Source organism: Triticum urartu, chromosome 1, assembly GCF_003073215.2.
Source record: "Triticum urartu cultivar G1812 chromosome 1, Tu2.1, whole genome shotgun sequence".
NCBI lineage: Eukaryota > Viridiplantae > Streptophyta > Magnoliopsida > Poales > Poaceae > Triticum > Triticum urartu.
In genome coordinates, this window is record NC_053022.1 from 403535834 (window position 1) to 403550660 (window position 14827).

The 14827-nt window shown below is 51.7% G+C and overlaps 1 protein-coding gene across 1 annotated transcript; it reads left to right on the forward strand.

Annotated features, from left to right (window-relative positions):
* Positions 1–398: 398 nt before the first annotated feature.
* Positions 399–1165, forward strand: LOC125534737 (NRR repressor homolog 1-like). The gene has a single exon (XM_048697865.1). The coding sequence runs from the start codon at positions 493–495 to the stop codon at positions 973–975; it is 483 nt and encodes a 160-aa protein (XP_048553822.1). The 5' UTR covers positions 399–492; the 3' UTR covers positions 976–1165.
* Positions 1166–14827: the final 13662 nt, after the last annotated feature.

Consider the following 14827-nt stretch of genomic DNA (forward strand, 5'->3'; position numbering starts at 1 on the left):
TCAATCTCCCTAACCTGCCTTGACTAGCCAGCTCTATTCTTCTGATTCTTGCGGGGAGACTAGCCAGGTTCATTCAGCGCCAGTGTCAACTCGAAATTGTATTTATTCTTTTTTGCTGCGAGGACTTTGAATTGTATTTGTGCGAGGACTTTGAATTGTACACGGTGAATTTTCACTCCCTGCGTACTAGTACTCGTACAGTACTATTCCCGCAACAACAACAAAAAAAGTACTCGTACAGTACTAGTGGTATTCAATTATGCTCACGGAGTGCCCAAAGTCTTCGGTGTTTTCATCGCGAGCACGTCAATATGAACAGTCGACGCCAGCACTCACGGCGGCCAGCACGGCCTATAAAATGCCACACGTATTGTTCGAGAGCCTCACCGACTCATCCTCTCTTTGTCTTGTCTCCCTCTCTCTCTCTCTCTCTCTCTCTCTCTCTCTCTTGCAACCCACCGGACCACGACGATCGACCGGGCCCCAGAGGCGATGGATGCCACCGCGGCGGACAGGCAGGAGGCTTCACCAGTGGCTAGAGACGGCGAGTCCACAACGTCCATGCCGGAGGTGCCGCGAGCGCCATTGTCCGACTCCGACTTGGTTGTCGCCGGCGGCAGCGGCACGCCCGAGGAGAGCGGCGGCGGGGAGGACGAGCAGGTGGAGAGGTTCTACGCGCTGCTCGCCAACATCCGGGCACTGAGGGACGTGTACGGCGCCGGCGGGTCGTCGAGGAAGCGGGCCAGGGGGGCGGAGGCGCCGTTGTGGAAGCCAAAGTTCAGGATGGAGGACTTCCGGGAGGCGGACGACGCGGTGCCCGCGAAGAAGGGGAGGAGCGATCGCGACGAGCGGCAGCGGCTGGAGAACAGCGACGCGGCGGAGGCCGACGGGGAGGACGGCGAGGTCGTGGAAGAGAATGATCGGGTCTCCGCGTCGCAGACCACGTGTGTGCTGACTGCCGAGCAGCCAGCCTAGCTAGCCAGTATTCTGAATCCAACAAATTGTCTGGACGATATTACTTCTAATGTGTACACCGACGCAGTCGTTTAATTAGATTTGCCATCTGCCATGTAGTATCTTTCCTTTTTGATATCCATTTACACGTACTGACATAGAATTTTAAGTTCCCTAAAAATACATAGTAGAATTTTAAGTAGTTTTGCTATATTTTCTTTGTTATATATGCGGCCGACAAATAATTATGCCGAATTCACTGCTAAGTGCTAACAAGCTACCAAACGACAAATCAAAACATATGATTCATGAAAGGGCAAAATGTCATGATCTGATCAGAAGGATATCAATATGTCTAAGAAATGTCTACTGTATTTATTCGTGACTTTCTCTCCGGGCGTTTTCCAGACCATCGGGAAATGCATGAAAAGAAAAGGCTCGAATGGTACAATTCCTCCGTCACCCCTCTTTCTTCCCGTCGGCTGCTAGGACAAATTCTCCCCAAGGTTTCGTCGTTGAGCCCATAGATTGCTTCCTCTTTGTGTGCTGGTGGCAAGGAGGGGAATCACAACGCCTTCACTCCAGCTAGTAGTTTAGGTTAGGGTTTTCTAATCCTCGCAGGTGTGGAGCTTTGGGCATATTGCGGCACTTATTCTTTGAGTTTGTCTTCTGGATCTGATCCTACTTAAGTTTGTCCATCTGTACATAGTCAAGGGAGCCTACGCATAGATTACTGCCGTCTTGTTGAGGCGGTGTGGTTAGGGTTCTTGTCGTGTATGCACGACCACAAGATGTTGTGTCGGTTGCTTCAGATCTATCCAAGGGTTCAACGACGACGGCTGCAGCTCCAAGGTGCTGGCCCTTAGGGGCACGTGGACGAAAACTTTCCGACTGTCATCCATAAGGTCAAGTTGACTCTAGTAGGGGAACGACGACAGCGGCACGTCAGCGGCTTCTTCTCGTGGCGGTGGTGGTCTTCAATGGTCTAGAGACCTCGATGTTATTTGTATTATGCTTGTGGTGCTTTTCCGATGGACTTCTATAATAGATCTCAATCTTTTTCATTAAAAATGTAGCTATTATTTTTGTCAGTTGAGTATAGTATTTCCCAACTCCAGTACCATGGATAAATATGAGCTCGCTAATTATCGGTCGAACTCACTATAAAGATTACACTATTTACTGGTATTAGGTATATTTTTATATTGTGGCATCTTCTGCATTTCATTATTTAGATATGTGTGTCAACTATATATTGAATTGATTGCTCCCGCTTTGAAATGTATGACATTCTGTAATGCTTATAATAGTGTATGTCTTTTAACTTCCTGACAAAAATGTTTGTGCTAAGTAAATGTTAGGATGTTGATTAAACCTTAGTGAAAATAGAAATTTCTGTAAAAGTGAGAGTTTTTCCGACGGCTGATTATGAATAGAAGTATTCTAAGCAATGATTTATGCTTCAAAGGGGTGGAAGAGCGATATGACCATCAACTTTGTGGGCCGCAAAACTATTGATCATCTCTTCTTCCAATGAACCATAACTAAATTTTATCTTTGGATGTAGTTTGTAGAGCCCTGTTTCTCAAACAAAACAAAAATGGGGACGATAGGCACCGGCGCGCCGGCCCAAACTTTGGTCCGATTGCGTCCCAGCTACCCAATTAGGACTCCTGTAACCGCCCGATTTCATCTTCTTCCCCGTGCTTTTTCTTCCTCCGTTACGGGGCAACCCCCGCGCACTCTCCCAGCCGCATCGAGCTCGCCCATGCTCCCCCTCACCCGCACCAAGCTCGTCGCGCACCCTGCAGAGCTCGCAGATCTCGAAGCACAGTTGGTTGCCGCACCCCCGTAGCGTCCCCCCTCGCCGGATCCGGCCCCCACGTTGATAGATCGCAACCTCACTAGCGCAGCTTCGCCGGCAACACGGTCATGCGTCTCCCGTTGCAATCTCCTCCTCTTCCTTGGATGCAGCTCCCAAGTAGCAAAAAAGCATGTCGATGGAAGCTTTTGCGGTTGCCGGTTGCAACAAAATAAAGGCTCCGGCGTTGTCGCCGCAAAAATTGCTCGAGTCGATGCAGCAAAAACAAAAGTTGTTTCCAGCTCAAGGCTTCACGGGTTGTAGCAAAACAATCTGCCGGTTCCAGCTCCGACGTCGGTCGGTGGCGACAAAAAAGCTCCGTTCGTTGTAGCAATATTCCTCACTGGTAGTAGCAAAATCGGAGGATGGTTGCAACAAAAAAACACAACCGTAGTAGGTCGTAGCTCCGCTGTAATGGATGTAGCAAATCCATCACTGGTAGTAGCAGAAATCAACAACGTTTGCAGCTTTTGGCTCGGCTGGTTGCAGCTCCCAGGGGTGGTATGTTTGCTCATAGGAGTGGAGGTAGATGGATGGACATAGCGGATTCCATGGCGGTGCTGCAGGGGCGCGCGGGAGGAGCACGAGCGAGCAGCAGCGGGTGGCAGGTGTCGGGGCAGTCCCTTGGCTTGGCGCAACCGTACGTCACCGGTAGCATGCAACTTCTGCCATTTTCATGGAGCAAAGGTAGGGGATACAAAAAAAAGAGATGAAGAAGATGGAGGTTGCGTGGAAAGGAACATGGGGTGGGGCCACCAGAGAACGTGCGTCTGCAGTCGAACGCGGAGCGCGTGTCCGGCGCAATGCTTTGGCCGGCGCGGTTTCCCAAACAAAAAACACCAGTTTTTGTTTGATGTGTGGTTATTACCCAAAAGGTAGGTACTGTAGCAGGGAGGTATGGCGGTCACATTAGGATATCTAGAAAATACGAAATGATGCTTGTTTTCGTGCTATGCGAGTTGATACTCAGGTGGTCTTAGGCCAACTCCAACGTGCGACCCCAAATGGTCCGGTCACATTCGTTTGAGGGTAAACGGATAGCACCAAGTTAAACACGTGAGAGCAAACGGACCGTCGTCCGTTTTTGGTCCGCTTTCAAACCATTCCCTACTCAAAGTTGAGCCGCGTTTGCGGCCGAATGGATAGCACGCGGATGGGCAGGACGCGCGCCCTTGTCCTTCCCTGGCTCGCCTATCTGGGACACAATCACCCACACTTTCCCTTCATTTTGCCCAAAACTCTCCCGCATGTTCTCCTCCTCCACCATGGCCGGCGGCCCTAACGAATCCCGGTGACCCGGCCGCGGCCGCGCGCCCCGCGACGACGAAGAAGAAGGGCACCAAGAAGCCGCGGTCGGAGCTCACGCCGGCGGAGGTCGTCAAGCTTGACGCTGAAGCGGCCAAGAGGAGGAACATCCACGCAAGGGACAAGGAGAAGAAGATCATTGCAGGCTATGCCGCCAAGGCCGCAGAGCACCAGGCAGACATCGACGACAAGGACTCCATCGTTTCCAAGGCGCACACCCTCCTCATGTTAGGGTTGTGCCGACCCCCGCCGGCCATCCTATCGACCGCTTCCATGGCCGCGGCCAGCAACACAGGCTTGTCGGTCGCTCGTCCTACGAAGCACTGTTCCCCGAGCTCGTCCGTCATGCCCGACACGTATCGTGTGCCGCCGCTCCACGACCATGGGCAGACACCGTTCTCCACCTCGCCGGAGTGCAGCGTGGTCGCTCCGGCCACACCTACGGGCGTCATCGACCTCAGCGTCACACCGGGGTACAACGACGCTGGCCAGTCGTCGGATGGGACGCAAAGGAAGCAGCCCCGGTCGTTCCCTTCGGTGAACATGGCCAGCGCCCGCATGCCGTTCGACGAAATGCCAATGCCGACATCCACGACCGATGACCCTGAATACTCGGCATTCATGGAGAACGTCATCTTCGAGGGCCATGGTGAGGCCTTCCACGTCGAGGGCCACACACAAGCTTTTGATCTCGATGCCACCCAAAGCCAGGACGGCCGCGGCCACTATGAAGACACTCAATTCGTCGGCCATGATGAAGATAAGAATGGCCATGGCAACTCTTGGCATGAAGATGATGACTTGTATTTTGAAGATGGGGAAGAAGAGGTTGACATTTTTGCCCAGCCATTGGTGTTTATCGATGAGCTCACCCAAAGGGCTGAGGCACAAAAGAGGAAGCAAAGCATTCGCATGGGATCATACACCCAAGATCAGCACACTTTGATTTGCGAGCGTTGGATGGAGATAGGCCAAGATCCCACGAAAGGTGCCGAGCAAAAAGGATCCGTCTTTTGGACTAGAGTTCACAAGAACTTTCATGGGCGAAGCAAGTTTGCCCCCTATCAATTTGCGAGCACCAACGGCATCAACCCAATCCAAAAAAGAGACGGGGGTTCATCCAACAAGAGTGCAACAAGTATTGTGCCGTGCTTGAGAGAGTTAAAGCCCATCCCGTGAGCGGCCTAGGCCTTGGTGACTTGGTATGAACCTCTCGTTTTTTCATCATGTGTCCATTCATGTTGGCATGCCATTTATGTTTGATGCATTTTATGTCCTTTCATGTTACAGTTGTGGCCGCATCTTTGATTGTGTAGGCATTCCAATCTTTGGAGGCCTTCAAGGCCCGACACAAGAATAAGTCGTTTACTCTCACGCATTGTTGGTCGCTTATCAACAATTGCCCCAAGTTCAAAGACCAATATGCCACTCGTAATAAGAAAGGAGGGAAGGAGGTCGTGGCTGAGGAGGGAGACTTGCTCAAGAGGCCGAGGGGGAAGACAAGCTCAAAGGCCGATGAGAAGCGTGGTGCGTATTCCATAGCTTTGCAAGGAACTTTGGAGGACATGATGAGCCAAGAGGAAGTAAGGGAAGAGAGGAGGAGAAAAGGGAAAGAGGAGAAAATGAAGATATACCTAGCTAGATCTTCAAACAAAGAAGCTTGACATGGATGAGTCTGTGAAGAGGAGGAAGCTTGACATCGAGGAGTCCGCTCAACTAAAGAAGCTTGAGATCGAGGCCACCAATGCCGAGACCAAAACCAAAGAGGTGGCACTCGCGTTCATGAGCGTTGACAAAAACAACATGTCATCGTAGAGGAGGGCTTGGTTCACGAACCAGCAGAAGGAGATGTTCACTCGCGACGGCCTAAACTAGTTGAGACCATGACCAGGACGGCATCCCATTTGAAAGGCTGGCTGCTGTGCCGGCCGTTGGCTTTGTTGTTAGCGCCAAAAACTTATCATTTTGAAGGTGGCTCGTGTGTCGACCGCAGGCTTTGTTGTTGGCCCCCAAAACATGTCCATCTTGAAGGTTGGCTCATGTGTCGGCCGCTGGCTTTGTTGCCAGCGTGGAAGTAGGATGACCATTCTGTACGTCGCTGGCTTTGTTGCCGGCCGACATGAACTGGACAGTGGCGTGAACTATGGCCATAGCTACACCCTTTGTTATTTTCATATTTAGCATGCATGCAAAATGAACGAGATGCAACCGAAATGCGTTCGTGTGTTGGGCACCCCGTCGGCGCATCCACAAATCTGGACGGACACGACCCCATGCCACCCCCAAATGGACAAAAAGCGGATGAAACGGACATCCATTTGGGGTCATGCGTTGGAGTTGGCCTTTGGGCATCTCCAAGGAGGACCCGCAAACCTCCAGCAACCGTCCGGAACATGCTGTCCGGACCGCAAAAGTCAGCCAACGCCGACCTGTATAGGTCTGGGGAGCGATCCATGGGCGATTTCTCCCACAAACCAGAGACAAAAGCGGGGGAGATTTACGGGAGTCCGCACCGCTCCCAAACCCGCTTCTGAATGCCCTGGCCCACCAAAAAACCTTCCTCCTCCAGCGCGAGCTCCCGCCTGGCGCCCTGCCTGCATTCATGCCACTGTAGAGCGCGGCGCTCCGCATTGAAGACAGCTCAGGACAGACATGACCTCTCACTGCCTCCATCATTGAAGCGGCGCGCCGGCTGAGGGCACCGCGTGCTGCACAACTGGCTGAACACGCGTCCTTGCCACATTCATACACCTCCATTAACATGGAACTGAGAAACCTACTCCATCCACAAGTCTGATCAGGAACGGGCCGACATTAAACACCACGTCGGCCGAGTGATACGTCTCCAATGTATCTATATTTTTTGATTGTTCCATGCTATTATATTATCTATTTTGGATGTTTTTATGCATTAATATGCTATTTTATATTATTTTTGGGACTAACCTATTAACCTAGAGCCTAGTGCCAGTTTATGTTTTTCCTTGTTTTTGACTTTTACAGAAAAGGAATATCAAACGGAGTCCAAACAGAATAAAACTATACGGTGATTTTTCTTGGACCAGAAGAAATCCACGAGACTTGGAGGGGAGGCTAGAAGACCCACGAGGCAACCACAAGCCATGGGGCGCGCCCTAGGGGGGGGCGTCCCCTGGCTTGTGGGCCCCTCGTGGACCATCTTGACCTAATCTCCGCACTATAAATCCTCAAGTATCCCCCTATACCAGAGGGCACACCAAAAATACTGTTCCGCCGCGACAAGCTTCTGTTCCCATGAGGGGCATTTTTTGGCACTCCGCCGGAGGGGGATTCGATCACGGAGGGCCTCTGAGGGAGTCCTGGATTAGGGGGTGTCCGGATAGCCGGACTATACCTTCGGCCGGACTCCTGGACTATGAAGATACAAGATTGAAGACTTCGTCCCGTGTCCGGAAGGGACCTTCCTTGGCGTGGAAGGCAAACTTGGTGACTCGAAAAGCAATCAAAGCGGCGATGTAAGCACCGCTCCAAGCCCCGCCTCAACAGAGACAGCAGCCATACAGACCCAGCCATAGAGCAGGACGAGCCGGCGGACGACGAACATGCCTTCGAGCAACCGTCCGAACAGGGCAACTTGGATAAACAAACCGAACACCCCGTCCCCGGCGAAAGCAACAGTCCGGACGACCTTACGCCGGATAGGCTCATGGAGCAGAAGAACATCCACAAAAGGCTCGTCGCCACTGCGCGTAGCCTGAAAAAGCAGAAGCGGAAGCTCAAAACTGCGGAAGATGCACTCAGAATCAGATGGAGCAAAGTATGCAACACCGCAGACAAATATGGCGGCAGTCGCCACACAAAAAGCTATCCAAAGTGAAAGCTACTGCCTGAATTTGACGAGGAGGCCTTAGAGCCCCCGCAGTCAAAAAATAGGAAAGCCACCCGGTCGGATAGACGACCACATGGCCAGCATGGAGCAGCAAGCGGCGCCGCACACAAGCCGGCACGCGATCCACCAAAGGATCCGCATCAAAAAGATGGCCCAGCCAGATCTATCTATGGGCCAAGAAAGCAAGCTCTAGTAAGCAATGCAACACAACAAATATCCAAACATCACGGCACACCCAAATACAGGGGTGCCGCACACCCCCTATGTTTCACCGATGAGGTGCTGGACCATGAATTTCCAGCGGGATTCAAGCCCGTAAACATAGAGGCGTACGACGGAACAACAGACCCTGGGGTCTGGATCGAGGATTATATCCTCCACATACACATGGGCAGAGGAGATGACCTCCACGCCATAAAATACTTACCACTCAACCTTAAAGGGCCAGCCCGGCATTGGCTCAAAAGCCTTCCCGAAAACACCATTGGAAGTTGGGAAGAGCTTGAGGATGCTTTCCGGGCAAATTTTCAAGGGACCTATGTCCGCCCTCCGGATGCAGACGATCTCAGTCACATAACTCAACAGCCCGGAGAGTCAGCTCGAAAATTCTGGAACAGATTTCTTACCAAAAAGAATCAGATAGTCGACTGTCCGGACACCGAAGCCCTAGCAGCTTTTAAGCATAACGTTCGAGATGAATGGCTCGCCAGACACCTCGGCCAAGAAAATCCAAGAACAATGGTCGCATTAACAAGCCTCATGACCCGCTTTTGCGCAGGAGAGGACAACTGGTTGGCAAGATGTAGCACCAGCGACCCAAGTACATCTGAAGTTAGGTATGGAAACGGAAAACCCCAACGCAGCAAGGACTAGCGCCAGAATAAGGGAAACAGCCCAAAGAGCACGACGGTCAACGCCGGATTCAAAAGCTCGCGGCAGAATCAGAGAAAGCCGCCCCTCAAGGATAACAGGGACGAGCTATCCAACTTAAACAAAATCTTGGACAAGATATGTCAAATACACAGTACTCCCGGGAAGCCTGCGAACCATACCCACAGAGATTGTTGGGTTTTCAAGCAATCCGGCAAACTCAACACCGAACACAAGGGGCTCGACACACCAAGTGAGGACGATGACGAACCCCACAAGCAGAGCACCAGGAAACAAAAGGATTTCCCACAAGAAGTCAAAATAGTAAACTTACTTCACGTGACGAACATAATGGCGCCAATAGAGATACGCGCCATACGGCCTATCCCAAAGGAGTCTCGCCAATGGTTGTTAAAACCAATCACTTTCGACCATCAGGATTACTCTAGAAGTATCTGGAACGCAGGCTGGACTGCCTTGGTATTAGATCCAATAATCGACGGACTCCACTTTACAAATGTCCTGATGGACGGCGGCAGTGGTCTAAACCTGTTATAGCAGGACACAATCTGCAACATGGGGATAGACCCAACAAAAATTCGCCATAGCAAAACCTCCTTTCAAGGGGTAACGCCAGGCCCGGATGCCCGTTGCATGGGTTCTCTCCGGCTAGAAGTTATGTTCGGCTCCCCCGATAACTTCCATCGCGAACAGCTAACTTTCCACTTCGCCCCATTCTCAAGTAGCTATCAAGCACTGCTGGGACGCAAAGCTTTCACCCGCTTTAACGCAATACCGCATTATGCATCTCTTACGCTTAAGATGCTCGGTCCATGAGGCATTATCTCATTAAAGGGAAAACATTGAGTGTTCCTCCCGCGCGGAGGACAGTGCGGCTACCTTGACAGCCCCACAATAAAGCGGCTTCACCAGCCAAAGCAGCTAAACAGGTCGTCAAGACCACGGACACGGCTAGACGAGTCCGGCATAAACATACAATTGATAAAGGCTTAATAGCCGTATACCCCTGTACTAGGGGCTCCGCGCATATAAAACAAGAGACAATAAAGCTCAATTTTACCCATTTCGATTTATACTTTGTTTATTTAGTATAACTCATGTTCGGCACGATCTTTCTTCAACTAAGTTCCTCTCTTTTACAGATGAACACCGTGCTACGCCCGTCCAGGATACGGCACAACGGAGACACAGGCGCAGACGTGCAGCAGGGACCCGTTCCAAGGATTCTTTTCAGATTAAGACCCTGCGTAAACCTTTTTTACTGTCTCTTGTTGATACACACCCCCTAGTTTCTTGGTATAACCAAGGAGGAGGCTGGCATTTTGGCATGTGGCCACGTCAGAGTTTTGCGCGTACCTGGACACTAGGGGATTATTACTAAGGGCGTTATCCCGCCCGCCCTCATAAAGACCGAATACCTTAGGGAGTGTTCGGCGTCGTGAGTTTGGCCTTATATGCATCAGCTCCGAATCATGTCTTTGGTCAAATGTTGGGTTTGCCTGGCTCCTGTGTTTTGCTACCTTATGTTCCGCTCTATCGGCTAAGGCGGCACCAGGAGAACTACTGTGATTGTGCCCCGGTTCGGCCAGGCGAGCACCTCAGTAGAGAAAGCCGAAAACTGACTGTCATGATATAGCATGAGACTGGTCAACCACTCGATGACTTACCAGAATCTTTAGGATTCCTCCGCATTAACGAAGGGCCGCTTCCCGGCCAGGCACATACGCGCCCCGAGTTTGGGCGAGCGCAGGCGCCACTAGGGGCTATATAAGTAGCCTCACTGTCAAACTCCTATGCTAAGTGAAAGTGATAAAGCATCATAGTCCGATTGCCTAGTTCGCTGCGCTATCACCTCCTTTGTAGGACCAAGACGTTGGATCAAGTGTGAAAATGCACCTTCTGCGAACACCCCCGCATTATGTGCGTGGGGGCTGAAGCCGACGACTGCCATCTTTCAGATTATATATACATATATGTTAAACGGCCGCACAGGAGGTATTATAGTACTTGCAGGCACAAGTATAAAAAGCTTCTACAATTTATCAAAATATTGTTTTACAATAATATATGCTATTCGAATATAGTATCCTTCGAGCACCGCGTCTCTATTAAACGAGCGCCTTGCAGAACTTCCTGAAAATAGTGCTCGGCAGGTACTCGGCTTCCATCCGAGTCTGGGGATGCAATAGCGGTGGCCTCCATTTCCGCCCAGTATGTCTTCACACGGGCAAGAGCCATCCGCGCACCCTCTATGCATGCTGACCTCTTCATCGCATCGATATGCGGCGCCGCACCAAGGAACTGCTGCACTAAGTTGAAATAACTTGTCGGCTCTGGCCTCTCTGGCCACAGATGACTCATGACATACTTCATGGTGAGTCCGGACAACCTATTTAGCTCGGCCCATTCGGCCAAACGATCGGCTAATGACAGTGGACGCTCCGGATTGTGGAACTGCGACCAAAAGAGCTTTTCCACTTCGCGATCTTCTTGATCTTGGAAGTGTTCGGCCGCATCTACGGCACTCGCTGCCAAATCCAGATAGGTGTCCGCCGTACTCCACATCCGGTCTAACGGAGCATGTTTAGGATCATAGAACTTCCTCCGCAGCATAAAGGACTTTCCAGCCGCGATCTCTCCGGCCTGACGTAGCTCCTCCTTCATAGCTCTCATCGCAGAGCGAGCATCCTTGGCATCGGCAACGGCCTTCTCCAGGTCCGTCTGTTCCGCCTGATCTTCTTTTTCAAGAAGCTTGCAACGGTCAGCAGTGCTCTTCAGCTTCACAGCCATCTCGGCCATTTCCTTCTTGCTTCGGCAGTGAGCAGCCTATTCGGCTTTCAGCTCCTCAATTGCCTTTCCGGCAGCCGCATCACTTTTCCTGGCTTGCTCCTTGGCTCGGGCAAGTTCCGCCCAAAGATTCTCCATGGCAGCAGCACCATCTGCATCAAGCGCACACAATGTAAGATACTGGCATAAAGCTCATCTTACCAGGTGCCGCCGGAGTAATTACATACCTTGTGCCTCGTCAAGCCGCTTGTTGACAAGCGCGATGTCGGCATCTGCCACGTCAAGTTGCTGCTTTAGCTCGGCAAATTCATCAGTCCGGCTGGCCACCCGACACCTCGCCACCTACGTATGAAGGCGGCATATTAGACCTGGGATTATGATCCTCTTCGCGCCGTCACTTTTGACAATGCACAGAGTCTCAGGGGCTACTATCTACATAGGGCGCATCTTATTTATGCGCAATTGTCCAAAAAAGGTACATTATTTCGCGTACCTCAAAACCTGTCAGTAAACTCCTGATGGCCTCGTGCAATCCGCTCTCCGCGGATGAAATCCTCTCAGTCACCGTACCCATCAATGCACGGTGCTCCTCTGAGATAGATGCTCGCCCTAGCAGATCCTTCAGCCCCTCCGACCGCGCACCAGACGGTGCCGGACTCGTCCGATGGCCCTTTTTGAAGGCCGGACGCGAAGGGCTTTGGGGGGCCATATGACTACCTTCCGGCCCTGCCGGATTCGGAGAAACCCTCCACGACGATACCTCAGGGTCGCCCGCCTCGCAAGGCGGTACGGCAGGGGGAGGCGTTCCGCTCTCCATCATCTCCGGAAGAAGATCCCCTGAAGACGAGCTCTGCTAAGAAGGGCTAAGGTCCGAGCTACAAGGTAAATTTTCGATTACTCTTCTCAGATATAACGCAAGGATTTCTCTCATTTCTTAAAAAGAAAAACTCCTCTCTACTTACGACTCGGTGGAGGGCTGATCCCCTTGAGGGCATAATTCGGCCGAAGTATCCCCCGGCGCAGGACCCTCTGACGAAGATTTCTTCCCCCGCTTTGAGGCCATGGTCTCCGGGTCGTCAGAGGCGGTCCTCTTCTTCCCCTGAGGAGAGGAATTTTCGATTCCTCCCTTCCGGACAACCTTCTTCGAGGAGGCTGTAGCTTCCTTGTCCCCTCCCTCGCTTTCCTCCGAAGGCACAACCTCCAACATCCTGACTAGCACGGGATCCGGCGTGGTCTCGGGGAGGGGGCCGGACACCTGATTAGCTTTGCTTTCTCTATCCACTCTTGTTTAAAGGACAACTCTTTTAGGGGCAATTTTATGATAAATATATGGATAGCGAGTCCGGGCACAAGGCTACTTACTTGAGTATCCGGGAGATTGCAGCTCAGGCCTACGTCCTCGGTCAAGTCCGGACACATTGCTTGTGATCCGAAGAACAATTTGTACATCTCCACGGGCGTTGCGCCCATGAAATGCTGGAGAGGTCGTGGTCCCTCCGGATTTAACTCCCACAGGCGAAGGGGGCAACGTTTGCCGGGCAGGGCTCGGCGGATCAACATGACCTGCGTCACCACGACCAGGCTAATGCCTCTTTCTAAGAGATCTCGAATGCGGCCCTGCAACAAGGGCACGTCCTTGGATGGCCCCCAGTCCAGTCCTTTATTGACCCATGACACTAGCTGTGGTGGGGGACCCGAGCGAAAGGCAGGTGGCGCCACCCACTTGGTGCCCCTGGGAACGGTGATGTAAAACCACTCTCGTTGCCATAAGCTGGACTCCTCTTGAAAAGAGCCCTCGGGCCATGGAGCACCAGCATTCTTGCTTATAAAAGCACCTCCGCACTCCGCGTGCCGTCCCTCGATCATCTTCGGCTCTACTCTGAAGGTTTTGAGCCACAGTCCGAAGTGAGGAGTAATACGGAGGAAGGCTTCACACACGACGATGAATGAGGAAATATGGAGGATGGACTTCGGAGCTAAGTCGTGAAATTCCAGCCCATAATAAAACATGACCCCCCTCACGAAGGGATCCGTCGGGAAGCCTACCCCCCGAAGGAACTGAGACATGAACACCACACTCTCACCAGGCTTGGGAGTGGGAATGACCTGCCCTTGAGCAGGCAGCCTATGCGAGATTTCGCCGGTCAAGAACCTGGCCTCTCTCAACTTCAGCACGTCCTCCTCCATGACGGAGGAGGGCATCCATCGGCCTCGAAGGTCGGAACTGGACATTGTCGAAGGTCCGAAGCGCCTGAAATCTGGAGCCTTGGGTGTTGGAACTTGAGGCGAAGGGCGAACTCGTTTGAGATTGAAAGAAAGGAGTAAGGCCTTGGTCTCTTTATAGGAGGTTGAATACCAAGGGCCCTCCCCGTGACCGTTTGGGACTCACCTTTGATCGAGAAAACATACCAACGGGTACGATTGGGTTACCCACGCCCGTATTGATGAGAATCCCGGAATAAGGGGACACGATCTCTGCTTTGACAAGACGTGCCAAGGAAACTGCCTCGCTAAACGCGCTGAGGAGGGACAGTAAAATGATTCGAATAAAGACTTGGCCGTGGTGTGATGTCATGCTACGGAATACATCAGTAGATTAGATTTGTGTAAATATTATTCTCTCTATGGCAATATGTGGAAACTTATTTTGCAGAGCCGGACACTACCTTTGTGTTCAAAATCTTCTATGAAGTACTTGGAGGAGGAACCCGCCTTGCAATGCCGAAGACAATCTGCGCGCCAGACTCGTCGTCATTGAAGCCTGGTTCAGGGGCTACTGAGGGAGTCCTGGATTAGGGGGTGTCCGGATAGCCGGACTATACCTTCGGCCGAACTCCTGGACTATGAAGATACAAGATTGAAGACTTCGTCCCGTGTCCGGAAGGGACTTTCCTTGGCGTGGAAGGCAAGCTTGGCGATACGGATATGTAGATCTCCTACCATTGTAACCGACTCTGTGTAACCCTAGCCCTCTCCGGTGTCTATATAAACCAGAGGGTTTTAGTTCGTAGGACGAACAACAATCATACCATAGGCTAGCTTCTAGGGTTTAGCCTCCTTGATCTTGTGGTAGATCTACTCTTGTACTACCCATATCATCAATATTAATCAAGCAGGAGTAGGGTTTTACCTCCATCGAGAGGGCCCGAACCTGGGTAAAA

What these genes read in the sequence shown, in the direction of transcription:
- LOC125534737 (XM_048697865.1), top strand. Translation starts at nt 493, where the DNA reads ATGGATGCCACCGCGGCGGACAGGCAGGAGGCTTCACCAGTGGCTAGA.